This window comes from Nyctereutes procyonoides, unplaced genomic scaffold, assembly GCF_905146905.1.
Source record: "Nyctereutes procyonoides isolate TBG_1078 unplaced genomic scaffold, NYPRO_anot_genome, whole genome shotgun sequence".
NCBI lineage: Eukaryota > Metazoa > Chordata > Mammalia > Carnivora > Canidae > Nyctereutes > Nyctereutes procyonoides.
The window spans coordinates 10,885,329-10,899,686 of record NW_026575151.1 but is presented as its reverse complement, the minus strand read 5'-3'; the positions used below and the strand labels follow the sequence as shown (position 1 = coordinate 10,899,686).

General features: G+C 33.8%; 1 protein-coding gene across 3 annotated transcripts in view; it reads left to right on the top strand.

Annotated features, from left to right (window-relative positions):
* Nucleotides 1–14,358, top strand: part of MRPL1 (mitochondrial ribosomal protein L1) — a 95,891-nt gene that overhangs the window by 33,035 nt on the left and 48,498 nt on the right. For all 3 annotated transcript variants that reach the window (XM_055313097.1, XM_055313096.1, XM_055313095.1), the window contains one exon: nt 3,513–3,624. In XM_055313097.1, coding sequence (XP_055169072.1) covers nt 3,513–3,624 — 112 coding nt within the window. The remainder of the gene's footprint in view (nt 1–3,512; nt 3,625–14,358) is intronic.

Below are 14,358 nucleotides of genomic sequence, written 5' to 3'. Positions count from 1 at the left end.
GTGTCTCTGCCTCTCTCTCTCTCTCTCTCTGTGTGACTATCATAAATAAATAAAAATTAAAAAAAAAAAACTTAAAAAAAAAAAGAGGTGGGAAGAAGAAGCCTGTCTGTTGAATTTTGGGAGTTATTTTTGAAAATACAAGAGATTTTCTTTAACATTCTCTAAAATCTTTCTCTTTTAAATTTAATTGTTTAGGTTATAGGAATACTTTTTGTATTTGGCGCAGGAGAAAGTGTATGAAAATTTCTTTTTTTTTTTTAAAGATTTTATTTATTTATTCATGAGAGAGATAGAGAGGCCGAGACATAGGCAGAGGGAGAAGCAGGCTTCCCACAAGGAGCCTGATGTGGGACTTGATCCCCAGACTCCAGGAACAGGCCCTGAGCCAAAGGCAGATGCTCACTGGTGAGCCACCTAGGTGTCCCTGAAAATTTCTTTTGTTCCATATTCAGATTTGCATTTGGGGAAAGTTTGAACTGGGCCCTTCCTTTGGGATGTAGAAGAGTGTTTGTAGGTTTTTTTATTTTTTCCACCCCCAATAGTACTCTAAATGTGGGGAGGATTCTCTATTTTTAAGGAGAGTCTCCAGAATGATTTTTGGGAGTAGCACTAATGGAAAATACAAAGAGATTATGCTTTCATGCAGAGTCTGGCTCAAAATCAGAGGGTGGTACCAGTTCTTTCTGATGTATGATAAACTTTAATCAAATTATTAAAATTCTTTTAATTTTTAAAAACTAAACAATACCACATATTCTTTGGAATTGGAGAGTAGAGCTTAATGTCTGGAGCCAGAGAACTAACTATTCTTATTAAATTAGTGTACTGCCTTCCATCTGTTTTTTTTTTCCAGAAAGCATAAGAGTGTCTGGTAGAACTGTCAAAACAACAATGGAGTTTAAATGAAGTTAAATGTTAAGCAAGAAATTACTTCTCAAGAAATAAATGTCTGTAACATTGCTTATTAAATAAAACATATTTGAAAAAGTAACCCAAATAAGGAAAGCAAGTACATTTTGAAATTATTTGGTCAATATTACAGGTACAAAATTTCTCTTAGGGATACCATTGATGATCTATTACTAGAGGAAAAATGCCATCTGTATAAGGCATCACTAGCATATTCTTACAGGTTATCACATGGAATCTTTCTTTTTAATTTTTTAATTTTTATTTATTATGATTTTTTTTCACATGGAATCTTTCAAAGCTCATCCATGTTATTTTTTTTAAGATTTATTTATTTATTAGAGAGAGAGAGAGAAAACAAGCAAGCATATGAATGGGGGGAGGGGCAGAGGGAGAGGGAAAGACTCCTTAAGCAGACTATATACTGAGCTCATGACCTGACCCAAAATCAAGAGTATGCCACCCAACCAACTGAGCCACCCAGGCATCCCTCATTCATGTTAATTTTCAAAGATATTCAAGTTATGAAATAAATTCAATCCAGTTTTGTAAATAGTATCATGAGTGTAATTTTTTAACACACTCTGTATTTTTTATTTAGATTAAACACTATTTTACTTAGCACTTATAAAAGGTAAGGTACGGGGATCCCTGGGTGGCGCAGCGGTTTGGCGCCTGCCTTTGGCCCAGGGCGCGATCCTGGAGACCCGGGATCGAGTCCCACGTCGGGCTACCCGGTGCATGGAGCCTGCTTCTCCCTCTGCCTGTGTCTCTGCTTCTCTCTCTCTCTGTGTGTGACTATCGTAGATTTTAAAAAAAAAAAAAAAAAGCTAAGGTGTGGTGAATTTACTAAACTAATAGTCATTTAGGTAAGGCCTTTATTTAATCATTTTGTTTCATTTTGAGATATCACAAATATACTTGGTTGTGAGAGATCTTTAAATGATTTAATTTTTACTCCTCCCTAAAGCATGGTTTTTGTTTATATAGTTTTGTATTATTCCAAGATGTGATTTTAAGGTTAACTGTAACATAACTTTCACACATAAATTTAAAGGAACATGTCATAAAATCCATATTGGAAAGTAATCTTAGAGTAGAAATTTCACATGCAGTTCTTTGACATTTAAAAATTGCCTCTGTTTTCATATTTATATGAATGAGAGCTCTGGGTTCTGGAACTACATTACATGTGTTTGAGATCTGGGTCTGCTTTTTGTAAGTGCACAGTCTAATATGCCTTGAGACCTCAGTTTCCTATCTGGAATGTGTGGCCAACATCAGTACTGGCCTCCTAGAATTATTGTAAAGACTGGATGAACTAAATCATTTGACATGTTTAGCAGAATGCTTGGCACATGTGTTAAGTGCTTGCTTAATGCAAGTTATTGTTAAGGGGACCAGAGTAAGTTATTTAGGGAGTAAAGAATTTGTAAAAATAAGAATAGTAACAGAAAGGTAAAATTCCAGAATCACTGTTTAATTTTGCCATGGTACAAGATTTTAGGGTTTATTGTGTAACCCCAAACTGCGTTTTTTGAGTGACATACTATGGTAATAGTATATGCAAAAAGAATCATTGGTAAAATATTTGTTGTCCAGGCAGTATTATTCTAAAAAGTTGCTTTTCTATAATCAAACTAAATGTTTTTGTAATCACTTTGTAATCAACTGTATGTTTAAATGGACTATATTGTAGTCTAATGATTATTTTAGATGCTTGCCTACATTAAAACTGTTTTTAAAAATTTGTATATTATTATTATTTTTGCTATTAAAATGGAATTAGAGTATGGATAAATATAAATGAATTTATCTTTGACCATCTCATTCCTCTTTTATTTTTAGTTATTGGAGGCAATAGAAGTTTAGTTTCAGTTCTTTGTGAAAATAATTATAGATTAGTTCTCTTGATGCTCAAAATTTAGGAAAGCAGTGTGGTTGCTAGCAATTTGAGTGTTATTAATTTTACATGTGATATATTGCACAATTTTTGGCATTGTTTCTATGGCCAGTTTTAATGAACATAGGAATTCACCTTTGTTAGGAGTATATGAGGCATGTACATCAGTGCTATCTTCTAGTTTATTATACTTTTGCCTAGTATAACCCCATGTAAGAATTAAATCAGATGAATTTTTTTTTAGGAATGTGGGCAGTTTTTAAAAGAACATCAGGGCAGCCCCGGTGGCTCAGCGGTTTAGCGCCACCTTCAGCCCAGGGCGTAATCCTGGAGACCTGGGATCCAGTCCCATGTCAGGCTTCCTGTGTGGAGACGGCTTCTCCCCCTGCCTGTGTCTCTGTGTCTCTCTCTCTCTCTCTCTCTCTCTCTCTCTCTCTCTCTCTCTCTCTCTCTCTGTCTCATGAATGAATAAATAAAATCTTAAAAAATAAAAATAAAAAAAAATGAAAGAACATCAGAAAATATTTTGGTTCTAATGGTTTTCATAATTGGTAAATGTGTTTGTAAGGTCTTTGTGTTTGAAGAAAAGATTGTGCTTAATGTCTGTTTTCTAAGTTCTAAGGGAAATTACTACATTATACTTTATTTTCAGAAGGATAAAGCTTTTCATATAATTTATCTTTTTTCCCCTGATTTTCAGATTTTGGATGATGAAATTCAATCAGACTTTTATGTAGCTGTTCCAGAAATAATGCCTGAGCTTAATCCATTAAAGAAGAAGCTGAAAAAAAGATTTCCAAAACTAACTCGAAGTAAGGGAGAATTCTTTTTATTAATTTAATATGCTGTCAAAAACTTTCTAATATATATATTTATTTATAAAACAAAACTGCTTATATGTAGAGTAAATAATATGTTCTAGTATTTGAATTTCATGTTGTGTAAGAACATGTGGATTTGATTTTTTTCCCCTTTGGCATTAATACTGGTAATAATAATTTGAAAACCTAGTTACTTTATAATACCAGTTCTTTAAATTTAGGCCACATTCAAGTTTGAAATTAATGCCATATATTTAACCCACTAGATATGTTATTTTCATACTATTTTATACCTCTTTATCAATATAATATGTATGCTTGTATATGTCAGCATTCATTTATGTTATATATATATATAACATACATATATATATATTATATATATATATATTATATATATATAATGCTTATTGTGTGCATGGCTCTGTAGATATTTCCCTTAAGGAACTTTCCCCTTCTAGTCATTTCCCTCTTATGAAATCTAGTAAGAGGTAATGTTGTTACATAAATAGCCATAGTGTGAGGTATTATATGATAAATTGACAGTATGCCAAATGTGTTCAGTAGAGGAGGAATTTATACATTGGTGGGGAAATCAGAGAAGGCATGCTGAAGGAGATAACATGTAAACTATAATGAAATAGTTTCATAGAAACTATTCTATAGTTTCAATAGAAACTATAATGAAACTATAATGTGAGGGCACCTGGCTGGCTCATTCTGTAGAGTGTGCAACTCTTGGTCTCAGGATTGTGAGTTTGAGCCCCACTTCGGGTGTAGAGATTATTTAAAAATAAAATCTTAAAAAAGAAAATAAACTTTAACTTTAAAGGACACCTAGCTGGCTCAATCAGTAGAGCATGTGACTCTTGATCCCAGAGTTGTGAATTAAAGCCCTACATTTGGTGTGGAGCCTACTTAAATAAGCAAACAAACAAAAAACCTGTACCTTGAATAATTGGATGAGTAGATTATTATTAATAATAAATTATTATTATTAATTTTAAAGATTGTATTTATTTATTTATTCATGAGAGAGACAGAAAGAGGCAGAGACATAGGCACAGGGAGAAGCAGGCTTCCTGCAAGGAGCCCATTATGGAACTTGATCCCTGGACAAGGATCACACCCTGAGCCAAAGGCAGATGCTCAATCACTGAGCCACTCAGGCATCCCATTTTAAATAGAAGAAATCTATTAATGATTTACAATGAAATAAGTCAGATATTATAGGCCATGTACAAAAAATGTCAGTTAATTTTCTTTGGCTTGTAGCAAATGGTACCCCTACATTGAAATGAAAGAGAATAATGGGAATTGTATTGGAAGATTGATCCCATATTGGGAAGGATCTTAAGTAAGATCCTAATAAGCTTGGGCTTTTATTCTGTATTTAGCAGGAATTTCTTAGAAGTTTTTAAAGTGGGGAGTTCCTTACAGTTTTAATCTAGAAAGAGTTTGTAAGATATATTGGCATGCATCAAAACTAGAAGTTGGGAGCTCAGGTTCGGTGCAATTGTCAGAGACTAATAAAGGTAATGTTAAAACTAAAGTCTTCATAATGAGACGAGTAAGGAGATAAATGTCAAAGATACTAGGTGTTAGGGCTAATAGGAATGGACAAGTTGAGGAGGAGGAAGGGAGGAGTCCTATAATGCTGAGATTTTGAAGCCTAGGGATCTCCTAATAAATTGATATTAATGGAAACAGGGAATAGATTTGGGAGGAAGAATAAGTTTATTTGCTGACATTTTTTTAGGTGTGCTGGATTTGAGATAAAATTTTATGGTATAAACAGAACAAGTATTTTAAAATTGTTTTAGTAGATTCATTTTCAAATTCTAATTCAAATTGAACTAATTCATGATATATGATAGCCACTAATACTTATCTGAATTGTAGATTATGTTCTGTATTTAAGCTAATTCAGATGTCCTCTCTGATTCTTTTATTGTTGTAGAGTTTTGTTTAATTTTGGTAACTTGCATTGAATAACACATCCTTATTAGAAATCAGATTGAAGTTTGGTGCTTTTTATTAGGGGTATCCATTAAGGTAGTGTTTATTGTCATGGAATCAGACGTCGAGTCTTAACCTAAGGAAAACGTGAAACTAAACATTATTTTAAAATTTAAACTGGAATTATAGTTGAATTTGATGAAAATATCTCTCATAATTTTTTGTTTCTAATTAAATTAAGCTAATTAAAACCAAACAATACTAAATATAGTCAATTAAAAGTGAAACTGAATAGCAAATATATCGGTATCCAGTAATCTCCTTACTTTGCTTAGTGAACTGATTTTTCACAGAAATTAACTTTGTCACCTTTGCTACTTTATCCATTCTCTGAAGAATCCTCTTGGCTTTTACTTTCTTTATTCTTTAGCCTTGAGTTTTTTTTATTACTGCTTTCATCATAAACGTTGAGACTATTGTTTTTAGCCTGAAAGATTTTCAAATAACTTATTTCTTTATTTCAAATTAGAAAAGTGTCCCTTTAAAATGTTTATCTTTATTAATTGACTTTATTTCTACTTTCATGAGTCATGGTTTCCGTATACCTACCATGGTCAAGTTTCCTAGGTATGTAGTCCCTCACTGCGATTTGCTTTAACAAAGCATCTTGAAAAAATAGACCTTTCTCCTTCTATAACGTTTTCTTTTCTCCCTCCTCAGGATCTGTTTAACAGCACTGGCAAAACATTTATGTTCTTTAAACATGAAGACAAACGATTAACCTGTCAAAAATGTTAACACAGAACATACCAAATGTGTATTAGAACAAATGAGACTAAAAAAAAAAAAATAGAACAAATGAGACTTGTGTTATGCATTTTCAGAGTTTATTCTGATTTTTTTTCTTTAGGAACATTTAATTCCCCTTATATCCAACAAAAGATTTTAGGGTAAAATAGAAACTACGTTTTGAGCAAATGGATGAAAATTAAAAAACAAGCCCCTACAGCTGAGCTCATTAGTTTCCCATTTTGTCTTACATTTTGTTTTACTAATGGGAGTGGGTGTAACTGTCTTGGCTGGATCGAGCGTGCACATTTTGCAGCATGTTTAATGCTGCATTTTTATTCATTTTATTTTAATTACGTAACTGTAGGCAAGTTCTCTACTTGTCAAATGCACACTTGGGTTCTTTTCCAGTATTATGTCTTCTTTCTTTGAAAAAAAGACATTTAAAACTTGCTTTTCAAATTTCTTGGAAGAAATTGGGTTTCATTTTGCTTGTCAACTAGCTTTCTTCTCCCGATGTAAATGCCCTCTGGATTGTTTCCTCTTTAATATAGATATGTTTTGTTGATATTTTAGATTTTTTTTATTGCTAACCTACTTTTAACACTTATTAAACAAAAAATATGAGTATGAAAAATATCTTGACTTAATGGAATTAGTTTTTTATTACACATATTAACCTATGAGTGGGTATTATGACATAGATGGAGAAAGTGGAATCCTTTTTAAACTATGCTAAGTTATTGGCAGGTAGGTGGAAGAGGGACATGATTAGAAAATTGGACTCACTAATGTGTATTCTTCTTAACACATAGCTCTCTCTCTTTTTTTTTTTTTAGCAACCCTGATTCCTTATTTTATTTTATTTTATTTTATTTTATTTTATTTTATTTTATTTTATTTTATTTTATTTTTTAATTGGAGTTCAATTTGCCAACATATAGCATAACACCCAGTGCTCATCCCATCAAGTACCCCCCTCAGTGCCCATTGCCCAGTCACCCCCACCCCCCGCCAACCTCCCTTTCACCACCCCTTGTTCGTTTCCCAGAGTTAGGAGTCTCTCAAGTTCTGTCTCCCTTTCTGATATTTCCCACTCATTTTTTTCTCCTTTCCCCTTTATTCCCTTTCACTATTTTTTATATTCCCCAAATGAATGAGACCGTATAATGCTTGTCCTTCTTCGATTGACTTATTTCACTCAGCATAATACCATCCAGTTCCATCCACGTTGAAGCAAATGGTGGGTATTTGTTGTTTCTAATGGCTGAGTAATATTCCATTGTATACATAGACCACATCTTCTTTATCCATTAATCTGTCGATGGGCACTGAGGCTCCTTCCACAGTTTGGCTATTGTGGACATTGCTGCTATAAACATCGGGGTGCAGGTGTCCCGGCGTTTCACCGCATCTGTATCTTTGGGGTAAATCCCCAACAGTGCAATTGCTAGGTCGTAGGGCAGATCTATTTTTAACTCTTTGAGGAACCTCCACAGTTTTCCAGAGTGGCTGCACCAGTTCACATTCCCACCAACAGTGCCAGAGGGTTCCCCTTTCTTTTCTTTTTTTTTTTTAGGGTTCCCCTTTCTCCACATCCTCTCCAACATTTGTGGTTTCTTGCCTTGTTAATTTTCCCCATTCTCACTGGTGTGAGGTGGTATCTCATTGTGGTTTTGATTTGTATTTCCCTGATGGCAAGTGATGCAGAGCATTTTCTCATGTGCTTGTTGGCCATGTCTATGTCTTCCTCTGTGAGATTTCTCTTCATGTCTTTTGCCCATTTCATGATTGGATTGTTTGTTTCTTTGGTGTTGAGTTTAATAAGTTCTTTATAGATTTTGGAAACTAGCCCTTTATCTGATATGTCATTTGCAAATATCTTCTCCCATTCTGTAGGTTGTCTTTAGTTTTGTTGACTGTATCCTTTGCTGTGCAAAAGCTTCTTATCTTGATGAAGTCCCAATAGTTCATTTTTGCTTTTGTTCCTCTTGCCTTCATGGATGTATCTTGCAAGAAGTTACTGTGGCCAAGTTCAAAAAGGGTGTTGCCTGTGTTCTCCTCTAGGATTTTGATGGAATCTTGTCTCACATTTAGATCTTTCATCCATTTTGAGTTTATCTTTAACACATAGCTCTTAGAGTTAACATCAATACTCTAGTTGGAGTCTTTTCAAAAAGAAAGGATGTTGTAGGGCAGCCCGGGTGGCTCAGTGGTTTAGTGTCACCTTCAGCCCAGGGCGTGATCCTGGAGACCTGGGATCAAGTCCCATGTCATGCTCCCTGTGTGGAGCCTGTTTCTCCCTCTGCCTGTGTCTCTGCCTCTCTCTCTCTCTCTCTCTCCTCTCTGTGTTTCTCATGAATAAATAAATAAAATCTTTAAAAAAAAAAAAAAAAGAAAGAAAGGATGCTGTAGCAGTCTTGTCCAAAGAGTGTTCACATCTACTGAGTAGGACACTGCTCTCTGTATGGAAGATGGTATTGTATCATATTTGACATTAGTGGATGTAAACTTACTGAAACCTAATGTGAAATATTTTTAATTCATAGATTGACATGCTGTACTTAAGACATGCTGTACTTACTTGCATTTTTAAAACAATTGGAACTCTTTGGTTATATAAAGAAAAATATGAAGACAGGATTTTTGCACAGTAACAAATTAGAAATTTTTCTAAATTTCCCCCCTCATGTATTAGTTTAGAAACTATTTATGTGTGAAAGACTCTAATGATAATTAGGAATAATGATAATTATTATAGATTAATTATTGATATATTACAGCTGGTTTTGTTACTTTTCCTTCATTTCCTATACTCTAGCTATAGTGGCCTTCTTGCCCTTCCTCATACATACTAAGTGTTCTCCCTTCTCTGGTCTTTGGACTTACTGTTTCATCTATCTATAATGCTCTTTGCTTATTAACCTGGTTCACTTTCTCGTTCAAATATCACCTAGGCAAAGAGGCCTTCCATAACTACCCTATAGAAACTGTTATCCTCCATGCCCTCTTAATCACTGATTTTTTCATTATTGCAGTTTTTTAATTTTTTAGGACTTAATCACTTTTAGCATCTTATTCTGGCAACCACCATATTGTTCTCTGTGTTTATAGGTATTTTGCCTTTTTTTTTTAATTACATATAGAAATGAAATCATACGGTATTTTCCTTTCTCTGTCTCACTTATTTCACTTGGCATAATAGCCCCTAGGTCTATCCATGTTGTTGCAAATGGCAAAGTCTCATACTTTTTTATGTCTGAGTAACTTTCCATTTGGGGTGTGTGTGTTTGTGTGTGTGTGTGTGTATGTATGTATATATCAGTCATACCGTTTTCATCCATTCATCTGTTGATGAACACTTGGGTTGCTTCTGTCTTGGCTATTGTAAATAATGCTGCAATAAACAAACATAGGGATGCATATATATTTTTTTGAATTAGTGGTTTCATTTTCTTTGTATAGATACTCAGCAGTGGGATTACTGGATTGCATGGTAATTTCTACCTTTTATATTTTGAGGAACCTCCATACTGTTTTACACAGTGACTGTACCAATTCACATTCCTACCAGCAGTGCACAAGGATTCCTTTTTCACCACGTCCTCACCAGCACTTGTTATTTCTTGTGTTTTTGATACTAGCCATTCTGACCAGGTATATGGTAATGTCTGATTGTGGTTTTGATTTGCATTTCCCTATGACTAGTGATGTTGAGCATCTTTTCATGTGTCTTTTGGCCCTCTGCATGTCTTTTTTGGGAAAATGTCTTTTCAGATCCCCTGCCCATTTTTTAATTGGATTTTTTTTGGTGTGAGTTATGTATGTTCTTTATATGTTTTGGCTGTTAACCCACTATTTCATATATCAGTTGCACATATCTTCTCCCACTCAGTAGGTTGCCTTTTTGTTTTGTTGATTTTTTTCTTCACTGTGCAAAAGCTTTTTATTTTTTGGTGTAGTCCCATTAGATTATTTTTGCTTTTATTTCCCTTGTCTAAGAAGTATCTAGAAAAATGTTGTTAAAGTTTATATCAGAGATTATTGACTATGTTTTCTTCTAGGAGTTTTATGATTTTAGGTCCCAGATTTAAGTCTTTAATCCATTTTGAGTTTATTTTTGTTTAGTGTAAAAAGGAGTCCAACTTCATTCTTTTGCATGTAGCTGTCTAGTTTTTCACTGTTTATTGAAGGGACCTTCTTTTCTCCATTGTATATTCTTGCCTTCTTTGGCGAAGATTAATTGACCATGTAAGTGTGGGTTTATTTTGGGGCTCTGTCCTGTTCTCTTGATCCATGTGTCTGTTTTTGTGCCAGTACCATACTTTTTCTGATTGCTACAGCTTTGCAGTATATCTTGAAATGTGGGAATTTTTACCTCCAACTTTGTTCTGTTTTTCTTGTGTTTTTTTTTTTCTTCCCAAGATTGCTTTGGGTATTCATGGTCTTTTGTGGCTCCATACAGATTTTGGGATTATTTGTTCTAGTTATGTGAAAAATGCTGTTGGTATTGATAGGTATTCTATTGAATCTGTACATTGCTTTGGGTAGTATGGACATTTTAATGCATTGCTTAATTTTAACATAATATTAATTCCTTTGGTCCATGAGCATGGAATATCTTTCTATTTGTTTGTATCATCTTCAGTTTGTTTCATCCATGTTTTATAGTTTTCAGTCTTCTACCTCCTTGGTCAAATTTATTCCTAGGTATTTTATTCTCTTTTGGTGCAATTGTAGATGAGATTGCTTTCTTAATTTCTCTTTCTGCTGCTTCATTGTTAATGTATAGAAACACAACAGATTTCTGTATTATTAATTTTGTATCCTGCAAGCCTACTGAATTTGTTTATTTTTTTAAGATTTTATTTATTTATTTGAGAGAGAGAAAGAAAGAGAGCTAGCATGAGCAGGAGGAGGGGCAAAAGGAGAGGGAAAGGGAGAAGCAGACTTCCTGCTGAGCACAATCTGATGTGGGGCTTGATCCCAGGGCACTGAACCTGAGCTGAAGTCAGACACTTAAGCAACTGAGCCACCCAGGCACCCCTCATTTATTAATTTTAATAGTTTTTGGTGGTCTTTAGGGTTTTCTGTGTAGTATTATATCATCTGCAAATAGTAATAGTTATACTTCTTCCTTACTAGTTTGGATCCTTTTGTTTTTTTTTTTCATGTCTGATTGCTATGGCTAGGACTTCCAGTAGGTGTTGAATAAAAGTGGCAAGAGTCGACATACTTATCTTATTCCTGTTTTTTGAGGAAAAGCTTCCAGTTTGTCATATTGAGTATAGTGTTAACTGTACATTTGTCATATTTAGCCTTTATTATGTTGAGGTATGTTCCTTCTATATAGATGTTGAGAGTTTTTATCAGGAACAGATACTGAAATTTGTCATTGCTTTTTCTGTATCTACTAAGATGATCACATGATTTTCATCTTTCATTTTATATCCTTTTTTTTGTGGTGTGTATTTGGTTCTTATTAGAGTATGAGCATTTTTTGGTTTTGTCCAATTGTATTCACATGGCCCAGAATGATATGTGGCACATAGGGGGCCTCAACAAATATTTGTACAGTGAATGCACATTGTAACATTCAGTTGATAGAAGATACAACATTAAATTAAGTCAAGTGAGGAATTAATTACAATTTATAGATTTTTTTTGGATTAGAATAATTGTATGTATAGTTATTGAGAATCTGTATCTACTGTGTCCCAAGCCTTGAGTGTGGTAAGTATGAACAAGACAGACAAGGCCCTTACTGTCACAGAACTGTTTTTTGCAGCAGGCAAACTTATTTAATTTGATATTTAATCATGCTCAGATTTCTAGTTAAACAAAAGAACCACAAAACATATATTTGATATATAAAAAACCTTTATTTGATTTAGCTATCTTTTCTAGCTATAATCTTTTCTTCTTTGTTGTTTTATACTGTTTTACACAAGTGGTCTTCACTGGTTGGATGTCTCCTTTTCCTTACCAAGTATTATTCTTTCTTACATCCTTTCATAATTCAAGTAAAATGTTGCTCTTAGTAAAAATCATCCGTTTTTCTTTTGCTGTTTTCAAAGATCTCTTCTAATTTTTTTTTTGTTTTGTTTCTGGAAATTTTCTTTTACACTATATGATCTTAACTCACCTTCTTTCTTACTAACTGTCCCTACTTTTTCTTCCCTGTCTTATTTTATCCTACTCTCTTCTTTCCTATGATATTCTTGGATAAAGGAGAAAAGAGAATATTAGAGTGAAATACCTGATTATATAGTTTAATACTGATTATGTTCATTATGGAAATTGGTAGAATTAGAAGAAGAGAAAGGGAAAGGAAGAAAGAAAAAGGAGAGAGGTAGAAGAATATAAAAGTACAGAGAAAAGAGAAAATGAAGAAGACAGCAACTACATATAATAAGGGCTAACAGAGCCCTAGAAATAGTGGTGAAGATTTAACATTGGGCTATATTGAAAAGCAGAATGGAATATTGGTTAATATATACCTCTCTTGGTCTTATGTTTATTCACTTACGACCTTGAACTGGCTTTTTAACATTTTTGTGTCTCTGTTTATGCATCTACAAAATGGATTTCATGATAACATCTCTCTATAGTTTTTTTGTTATAGTGTATGTAAGAGCTTAGCACAGGCTGGGTGATAGGTGCATAATATAAATGAACTACAATTATTATTGACTCCCTGCAATTCCTAAGGTAGCTATTTATTCTCTGCAGTTAATTTAGGAGTATTCATTCTTGTTCATGCCTTCATATATCATTTCTGCCTTCATAATTCATTTATTAATTAAAAACATAATAATTGAGGACCTACTATGTGCCAGACAGTGCACTGAGGGTTGAAAGATAAAAAGATAGTTTCCATCTTTAAGGAGATTTAAAAAGAGACAAGAACAAACTACTGCACTAAAATGCAGAAAGAGAACTAGTGTACAGTGTGCAAAGTGTTGAGAGGATTGAGGGACTACTTTGTAGAATCAGATTATATAAAGGAGACAGCAGTTAAGTTGAGAGGTTAAGGATTAGTAAGTATTAGTAAGTATTTTCTTTCCTGACATGCATGGGGAGAACATTCCATGTAGAGGAAATGGCACAAAAATATGAGAAAGTTGTGTTCAGGAAATTATAAATACTTTTCTATCATTTGGTACATAACATTTTATCAGATAATGGTGATCAGTGGGGTTAGACAGTGATAGGTAGTGGGCCAGATGACTGAGGGCTTTGTGTGATGTTCTGTGGAGGTTAGGTTTTATCCTTTATCAGTTAGAAGCCATTGAAAAATGTTCCTGAGAAGAATGATGTAAGATTTGCATTTTTGAATTACTATATGTGGGAGCTGTGTAAGTGATAGCATGGTAATAGAGAAATGATGTAACTGAAACAGAGACCAGTAGGAGGCTAACGCAGTAGGCTAAGTAAAAGATGAATAAGGACAGAATCTGAGCAGCGGCAATAAAGATGAAGAGGAGAAAGGCTGTTGTGGGATATTGAGGAGGCAGAATGAACAGGAGTTACTGATTAGATATAGGGGGTAAGGGCGAGGGAGGAATCTAGAATGATTCCCTGATTTCTGTTGTGAGTAATCCAGTATATACTATGAAATATACAGGTGGTGAGACAGGTTTGGGCATGATCATATCAGGCAAAAGAGGGAAGATGGAGTTAGGCTGGCACAAATTTATTCTATTTTCCTAGAAGTCAGTATTAAGATGAATAAGTTGTGATAAATAAATGTGCACTTTGTAGTTTCTAGAGTAAGTAAAAATCATGCACAAAGAGATACAGGTTAAAACTAAATAAAGGAATAAAAAAAAGATACACTAAAGTATTTTTGTTTAAAAGAGAAGAGGCAGTAAATGAAGAAAAGAGGAACATATGAGGTGAGACAAATGAGACAAATAGAAAACACATCAAAATAAAAACCTAAATCCAGCCATATCAATAGTTTTGTTATTTGGA